The sequence below is a fragment of the Sylvia atricapilla genome, chromosome 10 (assembly GCF_009819655.1).
Source record: "Sylvia atricapilla isolate bSylAtr1 chromosome 10, bSylAtr1.pri, whole genome shotgun sequence".
In the NCBI taxonomy this organism is placed as follows: domain Eukaryota; kingdom Metazoa; phylum Chordata; class Aves; order Passeriformes; family Sylviidae; genus Sylvia; species Sylvia atricapilla.
The window spans coordinates 19,137,706-19,157,331 of NC_089149.1; the positions used below are offsets into that span (position 1 = coordinate 19,137,706).

Here is a 19,626-nt window from a genome sequence, read left to right on the forward strand (position 1 = left end):
CAACAATGCATTTGCCACATTACAGGAGACAGTGAGTTCAACAGGGAAGTTTTCCTCCCACAGCCATCAGCCCTGGCCTAGAGGAAATACAGCTGTTACTGTCCAAGTGAGACTCCCTGGTCAGCCTTGGCCATACACTTTTCTGCCCCAAATTACAACAGACCAGGACAAGACACAGTAGCCCCCTACCTACTACCAGAAATCATAAATAATCTCCAAATTTCAGCCTTTGCTTATCCTGTTAGAAGAGAAAACTCTGGAGCAAAGCCTTGTTTCCTCAGGCCAAGGATGTGGTCTGTGGAAGCAGAAAGACAAATTGATGGTTTGGTTCAGAGATAAAAATCAGTTTAATGAGATGTAGATATAAAGTGTTCTACCTACTGCAAGTGCTGCAGGGACATTCCACTATTACCACTCAGAGATCCCTTACTCTCTGGGTGAGGAGATGCTGTCTCTGCTCAGAGACAGATACAAAAGGTGTTTATTTACACAACTACTGAATCCATTAGTTGAAGTAAGATTAAGTGAAGATTCTCATAAGATCTTCAACACAATGAAAAGTTGTTAGATCCTTCAGGCATCTCTTGATGAAGGGGTATCTTGAGTTCCTTCTCCTGGGACCCATTACTAAGAAAGGTAGTTGGTAATTCAGTGAAAGTTTTGTTCCTTTGAATCTAAAGCTGCTTCAATGCTCCCCTAGTGCCCACAGCTCCTCTGTTGCAGCCTGCAAAGGGGGGAGCTGGCCAGGCAGTGCAGGTGCCAGTCTCTGAGCTGTGCTAGATCTCAGCAGCTGCTGGGGCCCAGCCAAAGTTGAGGAGGTCTGATGGAGCCACAGGTACATGCAGGTTTTTTTTTTGTCATGTGTACATAGAAAAATATATTCTAAATTAGCTCAGGGTCTGTCTCATGGCTTGGTTGTTGTCTATTTTTTCTCTTTAAAGAAATGATTTTGAACTTTCCACAGATCAGTTTTTGGCGTTTTCCTGGAAATATCACATAAGAAGTCAAGCTAGAGACCTGGGTTGTGTTCCTGACACTGTGCTGCAGTCCAAGATCTGGGTGAATGGGTACAGCAAGGAGGGACAAGTTACTCAATCCAGAGCTGCTAAAATAGCAGTTGAAGTGACATTTCAGACCTGGAGATTGACACCTCCAATAATTTTGCACTGCAGCTCTCCAGAGACTCCAAGTCAGGAATTTTTTTCTGCCAAGTCTGGCTGTAGAATTTGTATAAGTTTGCTGTTTGCCATAATGGAGGGTGCCAGACCTGCAAAGGCAGGTCCAGAATGCAGGTTACACTAAAGAAATAATGAAATCCATAGTGAAAATATCTGGCTTGTTTGTTCCAATGGGGACAATAAAAAAATCACTTTCCACGACACTTTTCCCTGCTCTTCCAGTCAAGTTCCTTGTTTTGATGCTTGAAAACCTGGTTGTTTTTTTAATCTTGCATTGATAAGCTGCTCAGTAATTTTCCATCATTGCCACTAATGAACTCTGGATTTCTCTTCTTGTTCTAGCCTCTTTCACTCTGAAGATTATTTCAGATAACCAACTTTTTCTCTGACTGTTTAAGCCCAGCTCTGTTACAGCTACAGTGGTGTTCCCTTCCTCAGCTACAAAACAGGGTGTTAATTACAACTTTCTTTCCATTTGTGTACCAGTGTGGGAGCTGACAGTGGTCAGAACATAGATTTTTAGGCTTGAGGCACTAGCTTGGGCCTGTGGGAAATCCAAGTACATAACTCTTCCCACTCTGGCCTGGGAAATCATAAGGAGGAACCCAAAACAATCCTTGTAGATATCCTCTTCCTGACACCTGGTGTTTTTCCAACTTGTTTACAGGTAAAGATGTTTATAAGGAGGTGTAGGCTCTAAATGACCCATCCTATTGATTGCACTGAAACACTGTATGAAAGAGTCTATCTTTCAATAAGACTTTTGCTATAATGCCCTCCAGAGAAACCGGAGTTTTTATGTATCATTATTTGGGCCGTCCCGAATCGTAACGATATACTGGTATTTCTTCCCGTGGTCAAAATAATACTCTTGCTCCACCTTTCCTGGCTGAAGACATGCAAGCTTTTCTAGTCCCTGTGTTTACTACAGCTTTGAAGATAAAATAGTCAGAAAATATAGCTTTGTTCTTAAGATGTTTATTCCAGAATTTCTGCTGTCCTGTACTTCAGGAAAACTTCTCCAGTTCTCCTTTATGAAGCTGAACATTTTACTTTCACTAAATTAAGCCCTCATGTACGTATCACTCTCACAATTCATATCCAACATGAGTAGAGTTCCAGAACTGCAGGAGCAAGTAGTGCTTGCTTATAGCAAGGCGGAATTCAACATCATCTATTTAATAGCTTTGGGGATTTCTCCAGCCCTCCTTGTTTTCTGACCTTAATTCTCCTCACAAAGCAAATTCTCCACTCTATCTGTACAATGCTCAGCCAATTTCACAGCTTTCTGGCCTTGAGCAATTTTATAATCTCTTACTGTGCTAATCCCAGAACAAGAAGGAAGAAAATTTCAGGTCTGATAAAGTAACAGTGGAGAAGGCACAGCCCTTCTTTATGACAGCACTGTCCCATTCTCCAGCTGCTTTATTTCTCTGGTTATTTTAACAGAGAGAAGAAAATTGAGCACAATTAATATTGGGTTTTAGCACCACAGTGATTTTTTTCTCCAAAACACATACAGGTAATGAATATAACTTAACAAAAATGACAAACTTTGAAATCTATAATGTACACTTTTAAGAAAAATGCTTCTCCATAAAAAATGCTTCATTTTGAAGAAAAAAAAAAAAAAAAAAAAAGCTTGTACTTTTTTCAAATGCCATATTGTGTTTTTAATGCTGGCACTTAGAAGTACCATGTTTTGCCAGGTAAACAGAACAAATCCAAATAACCAGAGCAGAAGAAGAACATGGAAAAACAACAAATCCTTTCATTCACCTTCAACCCTAACTCTGATACACTAACAGCCTGTGCTTGCCAGCCCAAACTACTGTATATAAACACTAGTCGCCTCCAGTAAGGGTGTGATTAACACAACCTTGCCCATCATATCCTTGGGGTGCACTACATGAGCCTTTCCAGTGTCAGAGTCAAGTCACAGCCCTAGTCAGGACTGGCACTGTTTGCACAAGGTGTTCATCAGTGTGGATTATGGAAGTCTAAGTGAACTTAGGAGGGACTGCTTGCACTCGGAGATGTTCTTCAGCACTTTGGGTGCCATCCCATGAGCCAGGACTAAGCAGATACACTGCCACCGTCTCACCAGAGGCAACCCTGGTGCAGCAGTACAGCTGGAAAGAGAGCCTTGGAAAGCCTACTCCTTGTACCACAATGCAAACAGCACACTAAATAAGTCTGCCCTCCCCACTGCTGGCTATGAATGCAGTGCTACGCAGTGACAAAGAGCACCCACACTCCCCATGATACCCAGAATAACAACCAGTTGTTAATTGTGGCGTGACTGATGTTGTCATCACCTGTGACAGCTACCCCCACCCACCCCTTTCACTGTCTGATACAGTCCTGTAAACATGGCTCTAAAATAGTGATGTCACTGCACTGCGTGGCTAAATGCAAATATACCTGTCATTATTTTTTACTGTTTGCAATAGACTCCAAGTAACAACAATTAAATATAAGGAAGTTTATCAATCTCTATCTCTTCTATTTCTATTAATGTAATCATATTCAAAACCTTACAGGTAATGGTTGAATTCTTGTAAGATTTCTGGTGGAAAGTTGTGTCCTGATAGTAACTTCAGAAAAGGATTAATGTATACTGGAACCAATACCTCCTTAGCAAAAACCTCCTAAATATCCCTCTTCCTTTGTAAATTGTTCCTAACACTGAATCAGAAGAGGGAAAAGAAGTTCCTTTTGCTACAGAAATGTCCAGCAGCAACAGCATATAGAACAATGTCTGCAGTTTCACAAAAAAAGAGTGAGTCGTGTGCTAACCAGTAGAACTCAGAAAGTACTCAACAGGGCAAGGCTTGTCTGTGACTACTGTGAAGCTTTTACTTTTTAAATCTTGATCATTTGGCCTAATTCACTCTCCATTTTTTAAGCAGCAACAGAGTTAAGAAATATTCTGCCTTCCTCCATTACCTCCTGTAGCTTGATCTCATCTGGTTGGAGGATGCTGAGGACACCACTATTCTGGACCTCAGGAAGATCCTGCCATAAGTTGAACCTGGAGTTGGAATTTCTCAGCAAATTGATTTGTGGTGGAGCTTTGTTTTCGATTGTACTTGTGGATTCTGCTTCAGATGGGGTTTCCTCACTGGGTGAAGTCTCCTCGGGGTCTGTCTGGGAATCTTGCAATCTCCTGGTTTCAATCTCCTCGCGCGTAGATTTATCTCGATATTCCTGGTACAAGAGCCCTGGGAAGGAACATAACAGATCCAAGAGGTTACAACTGAACGGGATAGTAGAAAAGTCTTGTGGGAAAGGACAATTGCTTTGCATTGGTTCACCTCAGCAGAGGTGAGAGATATCCCTTCCATGCAGAGTGAAAAGCCAATTATGGTATTCCTATTTCAGCCAGAAGTGGAAACTATAAATGGAAGGCCATTTCTAGAGTATTGTTAACAATCTGCTCTCACAAAACATTTATTAACACAGTCAGATGATCAGAGGACATAAAAAAAGCATTTTGTCAGGCTTTTAAATGTATTTTAAACCTTGATTTTCTCTGTTATATTACTATGTCACATGTTATATAGGTTGATATCTATGTTTAAGTGTGTGTCTGGAAAAGTAACACTGCACACATTGAAATTACTTTAAAAGGAGCAATCTGATGGCCTCAAAAATCCTAATGAGGAAGTACTGAGCTGCTGTTACTGGCATTGGACAGGTGAAGCTTTGGGACAACTAGCTATAGTTACTAGGTTTGTTTTGGTATGGACTTCATGGTTAGCCTTGGACACGTTGCTTAATATCCTGCTGTTTTCCTTCTCAGTTTCTATAATGCTTAAAGATACAAAATTAACATCCAAAAGGTACCTATTTGCTACAGCACTAAGGAACAAGCTCTGAGTTCCCACCATGTGACAGCACATCAAGGACACCAGGTGCCTCCCAAGTTTCAATTACTAACTTCAGGAGTAGATGGAATTGCACCGGATTTTCCCCCACTCCACTATCAACTGACAGCACGAATAAGGTAGGAATCCTGAAGTTCATTGCCAATCTTTAGAACATCCTTTGTCTCTCTGAGGGCTTTCAAACTGTCCCATTTTTCTTTCTGAAATATCTGTAGGACCCAGAATTTTAATTGCTTAAATATAAAATGTAATTTAGAAGACATGTAAAGGCAGCAGAGCATGAGCATACTGAGTCACTTTCCTCCCTTAATGAAATTAAGAAGCACAATTTACATTATCTCCCTTGGTTTATACTTGAATTGCAGTGTAACATGAATGAATAAAGATAAAATCCTTTGATGTTAAAAAATCCCATGCTAAATAATTTATTTTGTCCGAATCATTAAGGGTTTATATTTATCTGGTTACATGTATTCATGATATTTGATCTGAGATTCTATATCTAATAAGGTGAGAGACAATAGGATTAAAAGTTTGTTTAAGGCAGACAGAAATGTAGATGTTGCTGCCTGTTAAATCTCTGGACCAGTTTCAACGAGGCTATGTACCAGTCACTGCTAAAACTATATAGGAAATATCCTGGGGAAAAGTGCAGGAACAAGCACAGCATCACTGCAGTCTGTGAGTGTGTCCTGTTATCTGTTCTTCCTGGAAAGATGTTCAACACCAGATTAAAATAGCAGCAAGGGTAGCTGTGCCTAGGAAACCATATAGTCTTCTGTTAGCTTCCTACACAAAACTGAGCAGAGGAGACTTCCCCTGAAGTTTTCCATGCTGCCGCCACTTATGTAATTTCTCTCTGCGTCAACTAGGTTTATATGGCTTTCCTAAGCATTTCAGGCTGTTTTTCACCATCAGGGAGGGTGCTGAGAATGTAAAAGGATGGAAAAGTCCCTTCAGGTATGTAGCAAAGAGCCTGCTAAATTGGAGCTGCTTTTGGTGGTACTGATCTGTATGGGCAGCCTGTGCTTGAGCGCTCTTTTTGCCCCATAGAGAGCAGGACAGGCTGGGAAGCAACATCCTGCAGCAGCATGAGCAGTGTTTGGCTCAAGGGAAAACACGCTGGGAAACTGAAGCGTAATCTATTTTACTCAAATTGGAGATAATTATACTTGCAGTGTTTGACTGCAGGTATACAGCCATGTTGTGCTGCTGGCTCTGCCCTGCAAGTCAGAGGATGCTTTGTGTAAGGGGGATTTAGGGTCCCTTGTGCAGATCTGAAGAGCAGCCATTTTTAAAAGATTTATTTCTCTCTTGCTTTTAAAGAAGTAAACCCCAGATAATGAAAGTTGGTTTTGTTTCCAGGTTCCCTGACTGACCAGGTAAGAGCTACAGAGCTGTCAGCGGCAGGCAAAGTGAATACAGACATGGAAAGATCTGACTGACAGAAAGCATCCAGCACCAGAACTCAATTAGAAATGACAGCAAGAGAGACTGGCTGAAGCTCTACCACAGAGAGCAACATGGGGAAAAAGCAGAACAGTGGTACAGAAGAAATACAAAAGACAGGTAGATGTTTAGGCAGAAAGGTAGGAAGAAATAAGGACGGTTGTGCTAAAAGGATAAAAGATATCCCTGCTGTCTTGGTCCTAAGGGTCTACCCATATGTTGGTAAAGAGGTTAAAACAGATAGAGAAATCATGTAGATAAGAGAGAGGGAGAGAAGTTAGGGTAAAGCCTTGTCCAGATGGAGATGGTCACAGCACAGGAAAGGTAACAGATGCAAGGTCGAGGAACAAGGTTTTGACATGTTGAAAGGAGAACAGTACATCTGGGAGCTGATGGAATGTGTTTAAAAAAAGATGAGATCAATAGCTGAATGCGACTCAGATTATATAATTATTTAGTAAAGGCTTGCATTTAGTAAGTGAACAAGTATAAAATGTCAGACCTGTACAAAGACCTGAAGCTCCCTTCATTGCTTAATGTCCCAACTGCCCCTACTGTGACCTGGCTAACAGTTAACCCCGTGGTCAGTTTGGTGTTCTCTGTTGACCTCGGTGTTTAAGCCTTCCTAAGGCATGTTTACATAATTTTTATACTACGTAACAGACATTTCCCTTTTGTTTATTCCATTTGATTTTGCTGTCACAGTCTCCCTTCCTAACCCTCTTAAAACCTGGGAGGGGAATTGAAAAACTAGTTACTAATTGTGGAAATCCTTGCCTCAGAGAGTTAGCAGCGCTCTTAAAGTAAACGTTATTGCATTGAAAGCTATATAAAATCCCAGAAGGCCCAGGGAGGTTTTCTCTGAAATTCTCTGCTCCAGTTTCAGGCAAAGAGTTCACTAATGTCTCAAAAGCAGGAGAGAGGGAAAGGAGTGAGTGAGCTCCAGCCATCTGATGTAACACCTCTGGTGGGGATAAACATAACATCTCAGATTGTCAAAAGCCAGTGTCCTCCATAAAGGTGTAACAGACCTACTTGGAGTTACACTGATATGTGCAGAGCTTTTGCACAGCTTCCCTCTGACATACACTACATTAAAATGTGTGTGAATATAGCAATGGGGTTGCTCTGAACTCCTGCTGGTTTTAGTATTTTTATTTCTCCTCTGAAGTGCACAGTCCCAGTAAACTGATGGTATTTTGACACAATTCTCTTGGTAGGTTAGTATCTACATAGCCAAAAGCAGGTAACAGATCTGGTAACACTCATGCAGATTGTTCACCACGTTCGTTCAGGAGGCCCCAGACTCAGCTGGTTTGTTGGACAGATGCTGGCAGGCTGCTGGTTTCACACCAGCCTCCTTCTCCAGCACTATCCCAGTGGCATCAGGTGTACCAAGAATCGGCCTTGCATGCCACAGCCTGCCACCAAACAGCAGAGACAGCCTGAGAAGCCTTTTCATTCCTGCCAGGGAGGTTTGCATTGCTGCTCGTGAGAATTATCTGTTGGATTTTCCCATGCTAAGTGCTGCATTCTTGCCCTCTCAATTCAAGTATGTTGATTCTATTTACTGAAACTGAGTAGGAGTGTTTAAAGACAAAGCTTTTATATTCAGACCATAAAACCTGCCTCAGGATGGGATTTAACTTTGTTATTGATGAAATCCCTCTGAGGAATGTCGCAATTCTGATGTGGGAAACCAACAAACAAGCTGTGGAGATCCTCTCCCCATCCCACAGAAGATAAAGGTAAAAAATTAAAGAAAATACCGTAAGAGCAAAAGCTTAATAGTCCTTTCCCCCACAACCACCCAGATAGCCTCAGCTTTGGCTTTTTAGAGACCACAAAGGGTAAAATAACTTACTCCTGTGTTGAAATGCTATGCCAGTGGCTGTTACACCGAACAGATGCAGAACCTGGTGCATACAATTAATGTCCAACAGGATGGGTGACAAAATACTTTAGTCTTATGCCTTTTGGAGTATGCAAAATCATATTTTAGTAGAAAGTTTGGAGTAGCCTGAATGATTAATTGTTTCAGAACCACAAGAATAATCATTATTTATAAACACAGGTTATGCAGTTCTGCGATAGCATTAATCCTCTGCCGAGCAACGTGCAAACCTGATGCCCCTAAAGATCTCAAAAAGCCACGCTAATGTATTTTGACACCAGCGGTGAGGGGGTTCGTAGCAAGGGCAGGGAGTTGGGGTCCTGCAGCACAAGCCCTTACCCCGCCCTAGACTCCCCCATCACCGCTTGTCTTTAGCTCTGGGTTCGGGGGCTCGGGGGGCCGGCAGGTGCCGTCCGGCCGGGCCGATGGGCACCTCTAGGGGCTGCTGTGCCGCCGTCGGTGCGGGGAGCGGGAGAAGCGGCGAAGTTGTGTGAGGGCGCGGCGGCGGCCGGACATCCCGCGGCGGGCACGGCTCCTTACCGATCTGCTCGATGAGGTTCCTCCAGGAGTCGGCCGTCATGGGGTGTGCGGGCGGCGCCTGGGCCGTGCCGGCGGCGGGGGTCTGCTCAGCGGCGGCGGGCTCCCTGTGGGGAGGCGGAGGCACCGTCAGAGCAGCGGCGGGACGGCGGCGGCAGAGCGGTCCGTACGCCGGCCCTGGCCCCGCGCCCCCGCCCTCAGCACCCCCTCACCTGCTGAGCTGGCCCGCCGAGCCCTCCTGGTCGAAGGCGCAGGCGGCGCTGAGGGCCGCGGCCAGGAGCTCCATGGCCGGCGGCGGCAGGCGGCTGTCCAGCAGCTCCGGCGGCAGCGGCGGCGGCGGTGCGGGGCTGGGGGAGCCCGGGCGGTTGCCACGGTAACGGGGGCAGGAAGGCAGCAGCCTGCACGGGAGGGAGAGGGGCCTCGCAAGCGCTCCCGGGGCACCCCCGCAGCCGCCCCCCACGCCGGCCCTCTGAGCTCCTAAGCCCCCTCAGAGCCTCTCCTCCGACAGCCCCTTCTCCCAAAGCGTCCCTTCTCCCATGGCTCTCCCCTAAAAATCTCCAGACAGCCTCAACAAATCCTCTCAGAGCCCCCTCAGAGCCTCCCCTCAGACTGTCCTCAAAGCCTCCCCACAGATTTTCCCCAGAGAGACCCCCTCAAAATCCCCTCAAAGCCTCCCTGCGGGCTTCCACCAGCCCCTCAGAGTCCCCCCAGCCCCTTGCAGTCCCGCTCCTCGTTCCCAGATCTCCTCCGAGGCTCCACGGAGTTCTGCCAAATCCCGGCGGAGCTCTCTCAGCCTTCCCCAAAATCCCTCCCGAGACCCCTCGAAGCCCGGCAGTTCCCAGCCGCGCTCCCTCGGAGCCCTCAGCGCTTCCGCCCGACCCCTGAGTTCCCCCCAGAGCTTCTCAGAGCCCCCCTGGAGACCCTCTCAACGCCACCAGAATCTTTTCCGAGCCCCCGCAGACCCCTCAGGTGTCGTGTCGCTCCCCTTCTCCCCAGGTTCCCCTCTCAGAGCCCCCCACCCCGGTCTCAGCACCCCTGCCCGCAGAGACCTCCTCAGTCCCCCGGCTCCCCTCCAGCGCTCCAGCGCAGGTCCCTCCTCCGGAGGCTGACTCCCTCCTCCCCAGGGGCCCCCCCAAAAGGCAGCAATCCCTGCCCCAGAGGCCCCCCACCTTCACAGCCCCCCCTACCTCCATGCCCCCTGAGCTCCTGCAGCGGGGTTTCTTCCCTCGATGCAGGGAAGCGCTTTTCTCGGTTCGCTCCCTCCCTCCCCAGCAAGGCACCCTCCCCCAGCGAGCACCCACACACCCCGTCCCACCTCATGCCACATGCCACTCTCCTCCATGCACGGCCACCCCACAGCGGGAGGGGGTCCTACTGACCTCCCCACTGACCTCCCGTCCCTCAGCCCCGGGGCGCAGCGCTCCCTCCCATCCCCTGCACCTCTCTGCTTATGTGTGGATGGCGCCGGATTTGAGGGAGGAGAGGGGGTGGCAGAGGGGGGTTCTCCTGAACTGCTTCCAAATCTGGTGCATATGGTGCATTTCTTCTCCAGGAGTGAAACCCTGAGATGGAGGAATGTAACTGGGAAACTCAGCCTAATCCCTCCTGCCGGGAAGCGCACTTCTGATTACCCCACAGGATTGGCTGCTATCCGCCTCTCCTTCTCCGGCAGGGCTTCGCACCCGCTCGGTCATTTCCCTCATCTCCCCTTCCTTAGCGTCGCTACTTCCATAAGGATATATTCCCTCGTTTAGGAAGTAAGTATCTCAGTACTCAGTGATTCCTATCTGTCTTCGTTCAGGTAATTGTTTTTCTGCCTCAGGGATAAATCTTCTTGATCTCCAGAGTACGGTTACATCCTTGCATCAGTTCTAGTGCTTGTAGCCAGATTGGGCGCAGCTCTTTACCACACGTTAATAACCCTCAGAAAAAAAAGTCATCTGTACCACTCTGCAACTGAGGAGTTAACAGAGGGAAAATGGTCTGCTATTTTTTGTGCTTGCTCTCTCCCTGTTGCATAAATAACCACGATTTTTTTCTGTATGTGGTAAAGTAATTTATGCAACAACATAAAATCTGTGTGTCGGTCTGTATGTGTAAAATGGCTTCCTTTTTATCATTTTTATATTGGTTTTGCTAAATGATATGTCAGGATAGCTTTTAATCAGCACGTGATTATACGTCCAGAGAAACTCCTTCAGCTTATGTGAACTAGATCTAGATCTGGCACACTGGAGAGCTCAGTTGTTAAGTCATTAAGAAGCAGAATGGGAAGGAAAAACAGCTGGAAATGTTATTGAGGGCTCAGAGAGTGCTGTGAGTGTGGTCCTTGTCCAGTCCCAGACCAGGAGGTCAGAAGAACTAGGCAACCAAAAGGAAATACCAGGGTGAGGGTGAGAGCTGGAGCCTGTGTTGCACTTTCAGAGGAGGATGAGAGCCTGAGAGCTGTGGCTGAGATTGTCAATGGATAGATGGTCAGTATGGGTTATCAGCCATTAAACACTGGGGATTAGGGGGTTGGGGGAGCCAGGTGAGTGAAGGGGTGGCCAAAACCTTGTGGAAAGGATAAAGCAGCACAACTATCTGAAGCTCATTTTTTGGTAGCTTGCTGCCAGGGCAAGAATATTGTCAAGTGTTTTAAAGAGTGGGTAGGCTTCTAAAAAGCTTCTTTCTTAGAAAAAGGGAGCCTCTTCATTGCCCTGAAATCTGAAAAATCAGATATGCTGTTTACTGTTTTCTCAAGGAAAGGACCAAGAGCAGTGAGGATTTCTCTCTAGTATGCAAAGTGAAATCAGTGTATAAGCTCTTAACTGACACTACTAGAATGAACTAGTATATCTAAATATGACTTTTGGATGTATTAACTAAAAAACAATGTAAATCTTTCAGAAGTATGCGCTAAGAGTTTAACAGATTCCTAACCCTTCACATTGCTTCACTGTCAAGGGTTAAATCTGTTGGAAATTGAAATTTCTTCTTAGAAAAATGTCTGGGTCATGCTATGAAAAACATTCAGAAACAGAAAGCATCTTCTCATGATCCCATATCTGGTAATTTGATCCTGCCTTGTCTTCCCTTTTCTTTCACTTTTTCCGACATAATTTTACTTCTGGTCTGAGATGAAAACTTGAAAATATCACAGAAAGCAGTAATGATAATAAACCCAGTGGAAGCTCAGAAGAGGTGAAATACCAGCTAGGAGTGAAATGCCCCCTGTGGCCCAGCTTGGCAGGCCCAGTTCGTGTTTCCATGTCTCAGAGAGCTGTTACACGGCGCAGCAGTGACCAATACTCTACTTTTCCTTCCTTTAGGGCTGTTTCTTTTTTAACTGTAACTTGATCTTTCAAAGATGTTCTTTCTTCCTTCTCAGCCTTATTCTTGTACTTCACATTGACATACAGAGAATATCCATAAACAAAACAAGTGCCTGAGAAATACTTTTTCTCCCAACTGAGGTGACAGAGTGTTCCCAGCACTCTTGGGACTGGAAGAAAAAATTATATTTAGCAAGAAGGAGATATTTTTGTCCTACAAAATTTGCTGGGATTTTCTAAGTCTTGCTTTTCTGTTTGGGGACAAAACAGAAAGCTTTTAGAGTTTGACACAGAAACTAAAGAGAGGCAAACAAGTGATTCTGTCACGGTGGTCTGGTGACTGGGATCTTGATGCTGAGGGTGGGACATCCAGGTCAGAGTCAGAGATCTGATATTCCCTTGCACTCCACATCTTACTGCCTATTCCAGGGCAGGTCAGTCTCTTCCTGGAGCCGCTCTGCTTTCTCTGGTCACTCAGAAAGGTTCATGAATACTAAACTGCTTCTATGAAGAATAGCTATTAGATGCCTCCCTACTTCCATAATTGTTAGGATTTTGTATGCAGTTTATGCTGACCTAGCTGCTCAATTCCACTTTTCACTCGACTCCCTGAGGCAGATTTCTACCTCTGCTTTTATGCCAGCACTCACTCAAGCTAATCCCATTCACAGTAAGCAAGTCTGGGCAGCTAAACTCTTTGAAAATGATTTTTTTTTGTTTTTTGGTAGAACTAGATCTCTGTGTGTGTATTGTCTCCCTACAGAGTGAGCTCAAAGTGAGTGCCAACAGAGCAGAGGTGGCAGACGTGCAGATGGATGTCAACACCATGGCAGCACCACCTTGGATAATTTTTCACTGCTGTGAAATGGCAGGTCCAGGCCTGGAGAGATTCCTACTCCACCAAATCTTAAACATGAGGTAGGAGTTCAGAGAAGGTGTACTTTTTTCTCTCACTGTAACAAGCAATTTGATCCGGGCCCTAAAAAGCTTCTCTCCAGTTACCAAAATCAGCACAAACTCATGATGACAAACCAGTTTTCTCACCAAAATCCCTCTAATTCATCCTAGAATTCCTTGCCTAATTGTAGGGGGAAAGAAAGGATCTGACTACCAGAGCAACATACTTTGAAGCCCCGTAATAATCCTCCTGCAGCACTGTAGAAGTGGTGCTGCGTGCCCTGTGCTCTTGTTGGTGACAGAAGCCATGCAATGCCCCAAAAGACCAAATTCCAGTTTTGCCTCTAGAGCTTTTAGGGTCTGCAAGCATAAAGCCAATGGAAATGGTCCTTGGTGGGCATGCTCTATTGACATGGAGCGTGACCATGGTTCAGCTCGCTTTGGACAAAGGGAAGGGGTTTAAGCTTGTGTATGTTCTGGAAAGAAGGGTTTGTGTTGTTCCAGATTGTTTCCAGCTTCACTGTACTGCTGCTGGAAAAAAAATTTAAATACTGGCTGACTTGATACATGTTCTGTTAAAAATGTGATGATTGATGAGAGTTTATAATTAGTTTATCACAATTACCTCATTTAAGTTACACTTGAGGGATGAATTCCTTATCTTGGTTTGCATGTTCAGTAATTTTGAAAAATGAGTAATCATTTGAATTAAGATTTATTATGTGTATTTTAACTCAAAAGCAATCCTTAAAATAATGCCATGCAAAGAGCTTGTTTTTGAATGAAATTGAAAAGCATTTTCAAAATGTTGTCTTATAGCAATTTTTAGAAATTAGATCTCCTCTTCTAGAAATTCAAAAGAGAAGAGGCAGCGCAGGAGATCTTATTCATGAAAAATTCCCTAAACCCTTCTAGTCAGTGGGAGTTTCACACCAAGAAAGGCCACAAGATGAGGTAAGAAGCACTTTTTTAATCTGAGCTAACCAAATTATTGAGAAGTGTGAAGTTACTAATAGATTTGCATGTTATACCTAGTCAAGGACCTTTTCTTGCCTCATTTTCATTCAGGTTTCCTCTGTTCACATGTATTTTAAACAGTGATTTTGGCAATCAGTATATCTGGGTACTTTCTATTCCAGATTTTTGACTTTTTAATGGTAGACAGGTGGAAATTCTCATCCCTAGTATTTTTAGATCCTAAAGGCTAGGAACATATCTGTTCTCCTGAAGGTCCTTAAGCTTTCATCAAAACACCTTAGTTATATCTGTTGGGACTGGCAGCCTTACCAATAACTAAAAATGTTCAGAAATGTAATTTATGAGATCTTTATGTGCTTCTAACCTTTTGATGCTCATAATCATCAGGGTTACACTTTTACTTACTGACCATCTGCCAGAGACAAGTTATTTTTTTACATATTTAAACCCCCTGTAATTGTTAGACTTAGGAAAATATTATTGTATCTCTGTTAAAGGAAAACAGAAATCCTGTTGTTCTCTCCCTTCAAGAAACTTTGCTTTCTGTTGATATGCAAAATGAAATTCTGGGGTTGCAAGGTTTTTGTCATTTCCACACTCACAAAAATCCTGTAGAATTACAGGCCCTTTTCCACTGTCCACAATGCACACAAACTTTAGATTTAGATTTTAGCATCTAAAATTCCTGAGCTCCTGCCCATGGAGAGAATGTGTGTTGTGCTGAGGGCTGAAAGAATTTCTGATACCGTAGCTGTAAAAGTTGTCTGGTCCAGATCTAGGCACTGTGAGTAAAGGCCATTTCAGTGATCAGCATGATGAGAAAACCACTTGACTGAAAATCAGAAGGAGCAAGACTCAAGCATGGAGAGGAAGAGGGCTACTTGTGGACCAGGGGACTGCTATGAAGAGCGGAACTCACCCACAGCTGGATGTTTCAGGAAATGGTGAATTGGAAAGGACTAAAAATTGGCACTGGAGCTAGGAAGATTGTATAAGGAGCCAAATGGTGAAGAGCGTGTGGACCAAAAGGACACTGAGATATGAGCTACAGGGGGGGTAAGTGAGAAAAATGTGTCTAGGAAATAATAGGCTGAGGAAACTGTGTGGGGAATTACAAGTTGAAGCTGATAGAAAAGGAGGGAAACAAAGAGACTGATGGAGAATTTGGGGGTCAGTGCATGTCTGGATGAAGCAGATCAGATTGGGAGACCTGGAGGGCAAAGCCTAGACCTTGCACAGTAATGAAAATATGAGTGGGCTGAAAAACCTGGCAAGCAGAGACTGGGTGGAATAGGTGGGCAGGCTGGGATCGGGATCTCCATTGGCTATATGCTGGAAGGATGCTTTATTAGAATTGCATATATTATTGCTTGCTATTCTGTTTGATCCTGTGAAATATGAGATTTTGACAGTAATGACATATTCATACCTACGGTGGCTATTTTTACTGAAAATGTATTAGTTTTCAAAAGACTTTTTAGAATGCAGATTGCACAAAAAGAGGGATAGGAAAAAATCTATTTATCTATCTCTTAAAGAAAAAAATTGTTTGTTGTAGAGCAACAACATTTAAAGATTTGGTTAACAAGTGTTTGCACCAGCTATTCCTGTCTTCACCAGTTGCAAATTGAAGCACCATTGTCAGCATAAAGAGGAGGTAACTTTAAGAAATGTATTTCATAAGTAGAAGGAAACTTGCTCAAGTATGGTAAAAATCTCTTTGCAATCCAGGTCCTGGACCCTCCAGAAGCTTTCCCTGCTCTTCTGGTTAAATCAGGCTATAAAAGCAGTGCCCTCTGCTGCCTAGGTCCGAGAGTGCTGGGCTGACAGATGCTAACCCAAACTCACGTGAGCACCTTTCAGAGTGCTGTTATTTCACATGTGGACTGCTTCTCTCTAATACATGTATTTTCAGGAATTCAGATAAGTTGGATTCCTTCTTGCTGCTGGAGGTGACTATTTGTATTCACTGTTGTAGTAGTTCCATTCATTGAGCTCACATCAAATGTGATCAAAGGGTTTTTAGATGGTCCTTGTCTATCTGAATTGGAGATTTCATAAGCAACATAAAGAAATAGTTTGCTCTGCACTGGTAGATCAATGGCCTCCATGATCTTTGCAAAGTGAAATTTCACACTTCTCTTCCAGTGTATGTTCTGTGACAGCTTTCTATGATCTCTACACAACTGCTACCACACCAGAGCTGGAAGGACTGATCTCAGTGTGAAAGAGTAGCTTTTTATGAGTTCAGCTCCCTCCAGGGCTTTGGCTCTGGTTACTCTGGGAAGCAGAAGTTGTGCTGGAAGCTCAGCACTGAGATGCTCACGGCAAATCAGCCAAGTTGTTGGGAAGTGGCTTGTCATTGTAGGGGTTTGGACCTTTGTACAATGGGAAGGACTGAGAGGGAGCAATGGAATGTTGTGGAGAACTCTAGAGTGCTTAGGGGGAGCTGGAGATCACATAAGAGAAAGGTCATGGGGAAAAAATATCATTTGAGCATAGTTAGACATAAAAACTTTCTCAGGAACTATCTTATGGATGGCTCATGGCCATCCAGACTTTGGAACATCAGCAATAATGTTAAGAGGACATCTTTTGTCCAGACATCAGTGTTCTGAGATCAATGAATTACTCTACTATTCTCATGGCTTTGAAAGGCACATAGATTCAAATCAAAATCCCATCTGAGTACAATGCAGATGACAATTCATTTTCCTGAGCTCTTTACTATGTTCCCCAGCTGTGTTTACTTCCTGCCCTGAATTGTGTGGCATGGCCATATGTGAAATGACATCCTTGCCTGTGAAGAACCCATTTGTGTCAGACCTGCTGGTCATCTTCATGCAAGGAAAAGGGATTGTGGCTGCCCAGCCCTAATATTTATATGGTTGCTGTAGGATTCCACTGAATGTGAACAGATGCAGCACTGCTTCCCCACTTGCCCTCAGGACTGTGATGATCCACTTCTGAGACCGTCATGGATCTTCCCAGTCCCGGTCAGAGGTCCCTGTACTGTCCCTTCTGCAGAACTTCTAGCTTCTGCTTTCAGAAGAATGGTTAGCTGGCAGGCACCAGATTTATTCTTTTCAGCAGAAATTACATGCATGAGACCAGCATGTATGGTCTTGAGACCAGCATAATACTTTATTTAGTCTTATCTGCATAATGGACATTTTTTTCCAAATAGAAGTAGAGGTACTATTGATTACTACAAATAATGTCAATTTTTAGGCTCTTGCAGGCTTTCCCAATGCAGATTTCTATTGGTTCTCTTATAAATTACAACTGATCTTTTGGAGAAGGAAAGAGGACATGGGTTGAATTTGAGCTGGAACTTTGGTCTCGTTCTTTGTTAAATCTCTGTGCTCAGTTTCAAGAGATGCCACTCAGCAGGACTGCCTGCTTTTAGCAAACACATGACTTAGAACCTATACTGACCTGCCAGGCTCTGTGCACAGCAGCATCTTTGATAAAACTGAGTCGTAGCACAGGCTCATTGTTTCCAGCTCCAGGAAGAATCAGAAATTGCACATTTCAGAGCTGCATAAGTGCCAGTGTCAGGATGTCAGACTGACAGTGATGATTATGCCCCAAGGAGAGAAAGACAGATGGGTTTAACATCGCAGCAGACTGTGGCTGTCTAGTTTCATATGCTCAATTTATGGCCAAGGGGCAATCAATTTTAGCCAAGGCAATTAATTTATTTAAATACAACTTGACATTTGGCTAAAATTGTTCTGTTGGCGTCCTCTCCATAAGGAAAGGTGCCTGGGAAAGCACTCTGTATTACCCCAACACAGCTGGTCTCAGTAATTAGGACCAGACGGTGCAGCAGGATGCATGCACCCTTACAGGACAAGTGCTTACTGCTTCCAGCTTGATCTACACTAGAAGGAGGGACTGTCTCACAGTTGTATGCACAGGAGGTGAGTAGTTGAAGAAGTATTTTGGGAGAACACCTCAGTTACATTTGAAAATGTAGGGATAGGTAGCTGCTCCTCTCTCTGCCTGGCTGCAGTGGCAAGAGAGCAGGAGGTTTATGGGATATATGTAAATTTCTGAATTGTGGGACCAGGGTCTTCTGCTGGACCTTTGTTCTTGAAGGATTTAAGCAAAAAAGGACTACCTCACTGAAAGCCTCTGTTGCTTATCAGTTCTTTGAAGTAAACAGCAAAGAAAAATTCTGGATACTTTAGAAAACATCTTTGTAGCTACTTTTTCAGCTATAAAATCCTATTTTCCATGCGGGGTTGTGTAAGAGGCTTCAGGAGAGCTCTTTATGAAGGCCAAGAATGGGATTATTCTGATGTTGGGATATTCCATAACGAAATCCTCACAGGCTCTTATTCTCAAGAAACTGTTTTAGGCAGTCTGCACAGTCTGCTAACACTGCTGGGTGATCCTGCATGACATTCCCCTTTTTTCCATCTTCCCCAATTGTCTTCTTGTTCCTCCTTTTTCCTTCGCTGTCTCCCCCAAACCCACTCTGATAAGAGCCTTTTACCACCATGCTAATACTACGCTGTGTACGTCATTAAGACTAAAAGCAGCACCACAAGTCAAGGTGAGAAGGCACGGATCAGAACTACATCTTAGTCCAGCTGTCCTTCCCAAAATAAGCATTCTCACTCTGACACCACTCTGACTGGTTTTCAGGGAAGGCATGGGGAATACCCTGCATGGGAACCTCCTTACCTTTGAATCAATAATTCATCTAATGTTGTTGGATCAGAGTTTGCTGGAGATGGTGATCCCTTGTGAGATAAAACATTCAGAGGCTCTTTGATGGGCTCATAGTGTTTGAGCGAACCTGTGATATAAGAGAAAGCCAAGAGGGTGTTAAAACAGTAATTTTCTTAATTTACCTTTATTGTATGTAGTGGTTTACTGACACCAAAAGCAACACGAAGACTACAGACACAAAGGTGGTTAAATTTTAGCCTTGATTTTCAAACAAGATCAAAGTGTCATCCTCTTGTATAGTGCAAATGCAGCTGAGAAAAGGTGAAGTTGGATTTAGGGTATCAGTTCTTATGTATGGGAGTAGCACTCTCACCACTGCAGGCTGGGTCCCAACATAAGTGATTTTCAGTGCAATTTTTTGAGCAGAAGATGTTCATCTGTGTGTGCATGCCAATATTTGCTTTCCCAAATCAAGGCTTCATTACTGCTCTGCTTTCAGGCACATAGTAGATGTTCAGTTTACTAGATAAATCAAGGTGAGATTTGCTGAGAGAGGAGCTTTACTTTTAATTGCTTCTCCAGTTTCCCTCAGATGAACCACTGATCCTTTCACAGGGAGTCAAAATTGTATTAAGTCCAAGGCTTACTACTGCAGTAGTTGGCAGGAGAGGATGCATCTCACTTTTCAGATTAAATCTCCTATTGTTTGAGGCTTGTTGATAAATGGCCTTGCTGCTTTTTATTAGAAATATTTTGGTCTAAGTCATACTCCTGTTTGTCTTTCATACTGGTGAAAGCACAGTCAG

At 44.0% G+C, this 19,626-nt stretch overlaps 2 protein-coding genes across 5 annotated transcripts in view; one reads left to right on the forward strand and one right to left on the reverse strand.

Annotated features, from left to right (window-relative positions):
• The window catches only part of NGEF (neuronal guanine nucleotide exchange factor), a 39,522-nt gene that overhangs the window by 14,070 nt on the left and 5,826 nt on the right, over positions 1-19,626 (reverse strand). Inside the window, exons 3-7 of one of the 4 annotated variants that reach the window (XM_066326216.1) lie at positions 18,833-18,947; positions 10,340-10,510; positions 9,161-9,346; positions 8,952-9,055; positions 4,128-4,402 (exon numbers count right to left, since the gene is read on the reverse strand). In XM_066326216.1, the coding sequence (XP_066182313.1) occupies positions 4,128-4,402; positions 8,952-9,055; positions 9,161-9,346; positions 10,340-10,510; positions 18,833-18,947 (851 nt within the window). Of the gene's footprint in view, positions 1-4,127; positions 4,403-8,951; positions 9,056-9,160; positions 9,347-9,997; positions 10,040-10,135; positions 10,193-10,339; positions 10,511-18,832; positions 18,948-19,626 lie in introns of those variants that run through there. The other 3 variants (XM_066326213.1, XM_066326214.1, XM_066326215.1) reach the window with 3 other exon arrangements.
• Positions 14,014-19,626, forward strand: part of NEU2 (neuraminidase 2) — a 32,667-nt gene continuing 27,054 nt past the window's right edge. The window contains exon 1 of the mRNA XM_066326217.1: positions 14,014-14,113. Within this exon, the coding sequence (XP_066182314.1) occupies positions 14,049-14,113 (65 nt within the window). The 5' untranslated portion in view covers positions 14,014-14,048. The remainder of the gene's footprint in view (positions 14,114-19,626) is intronic.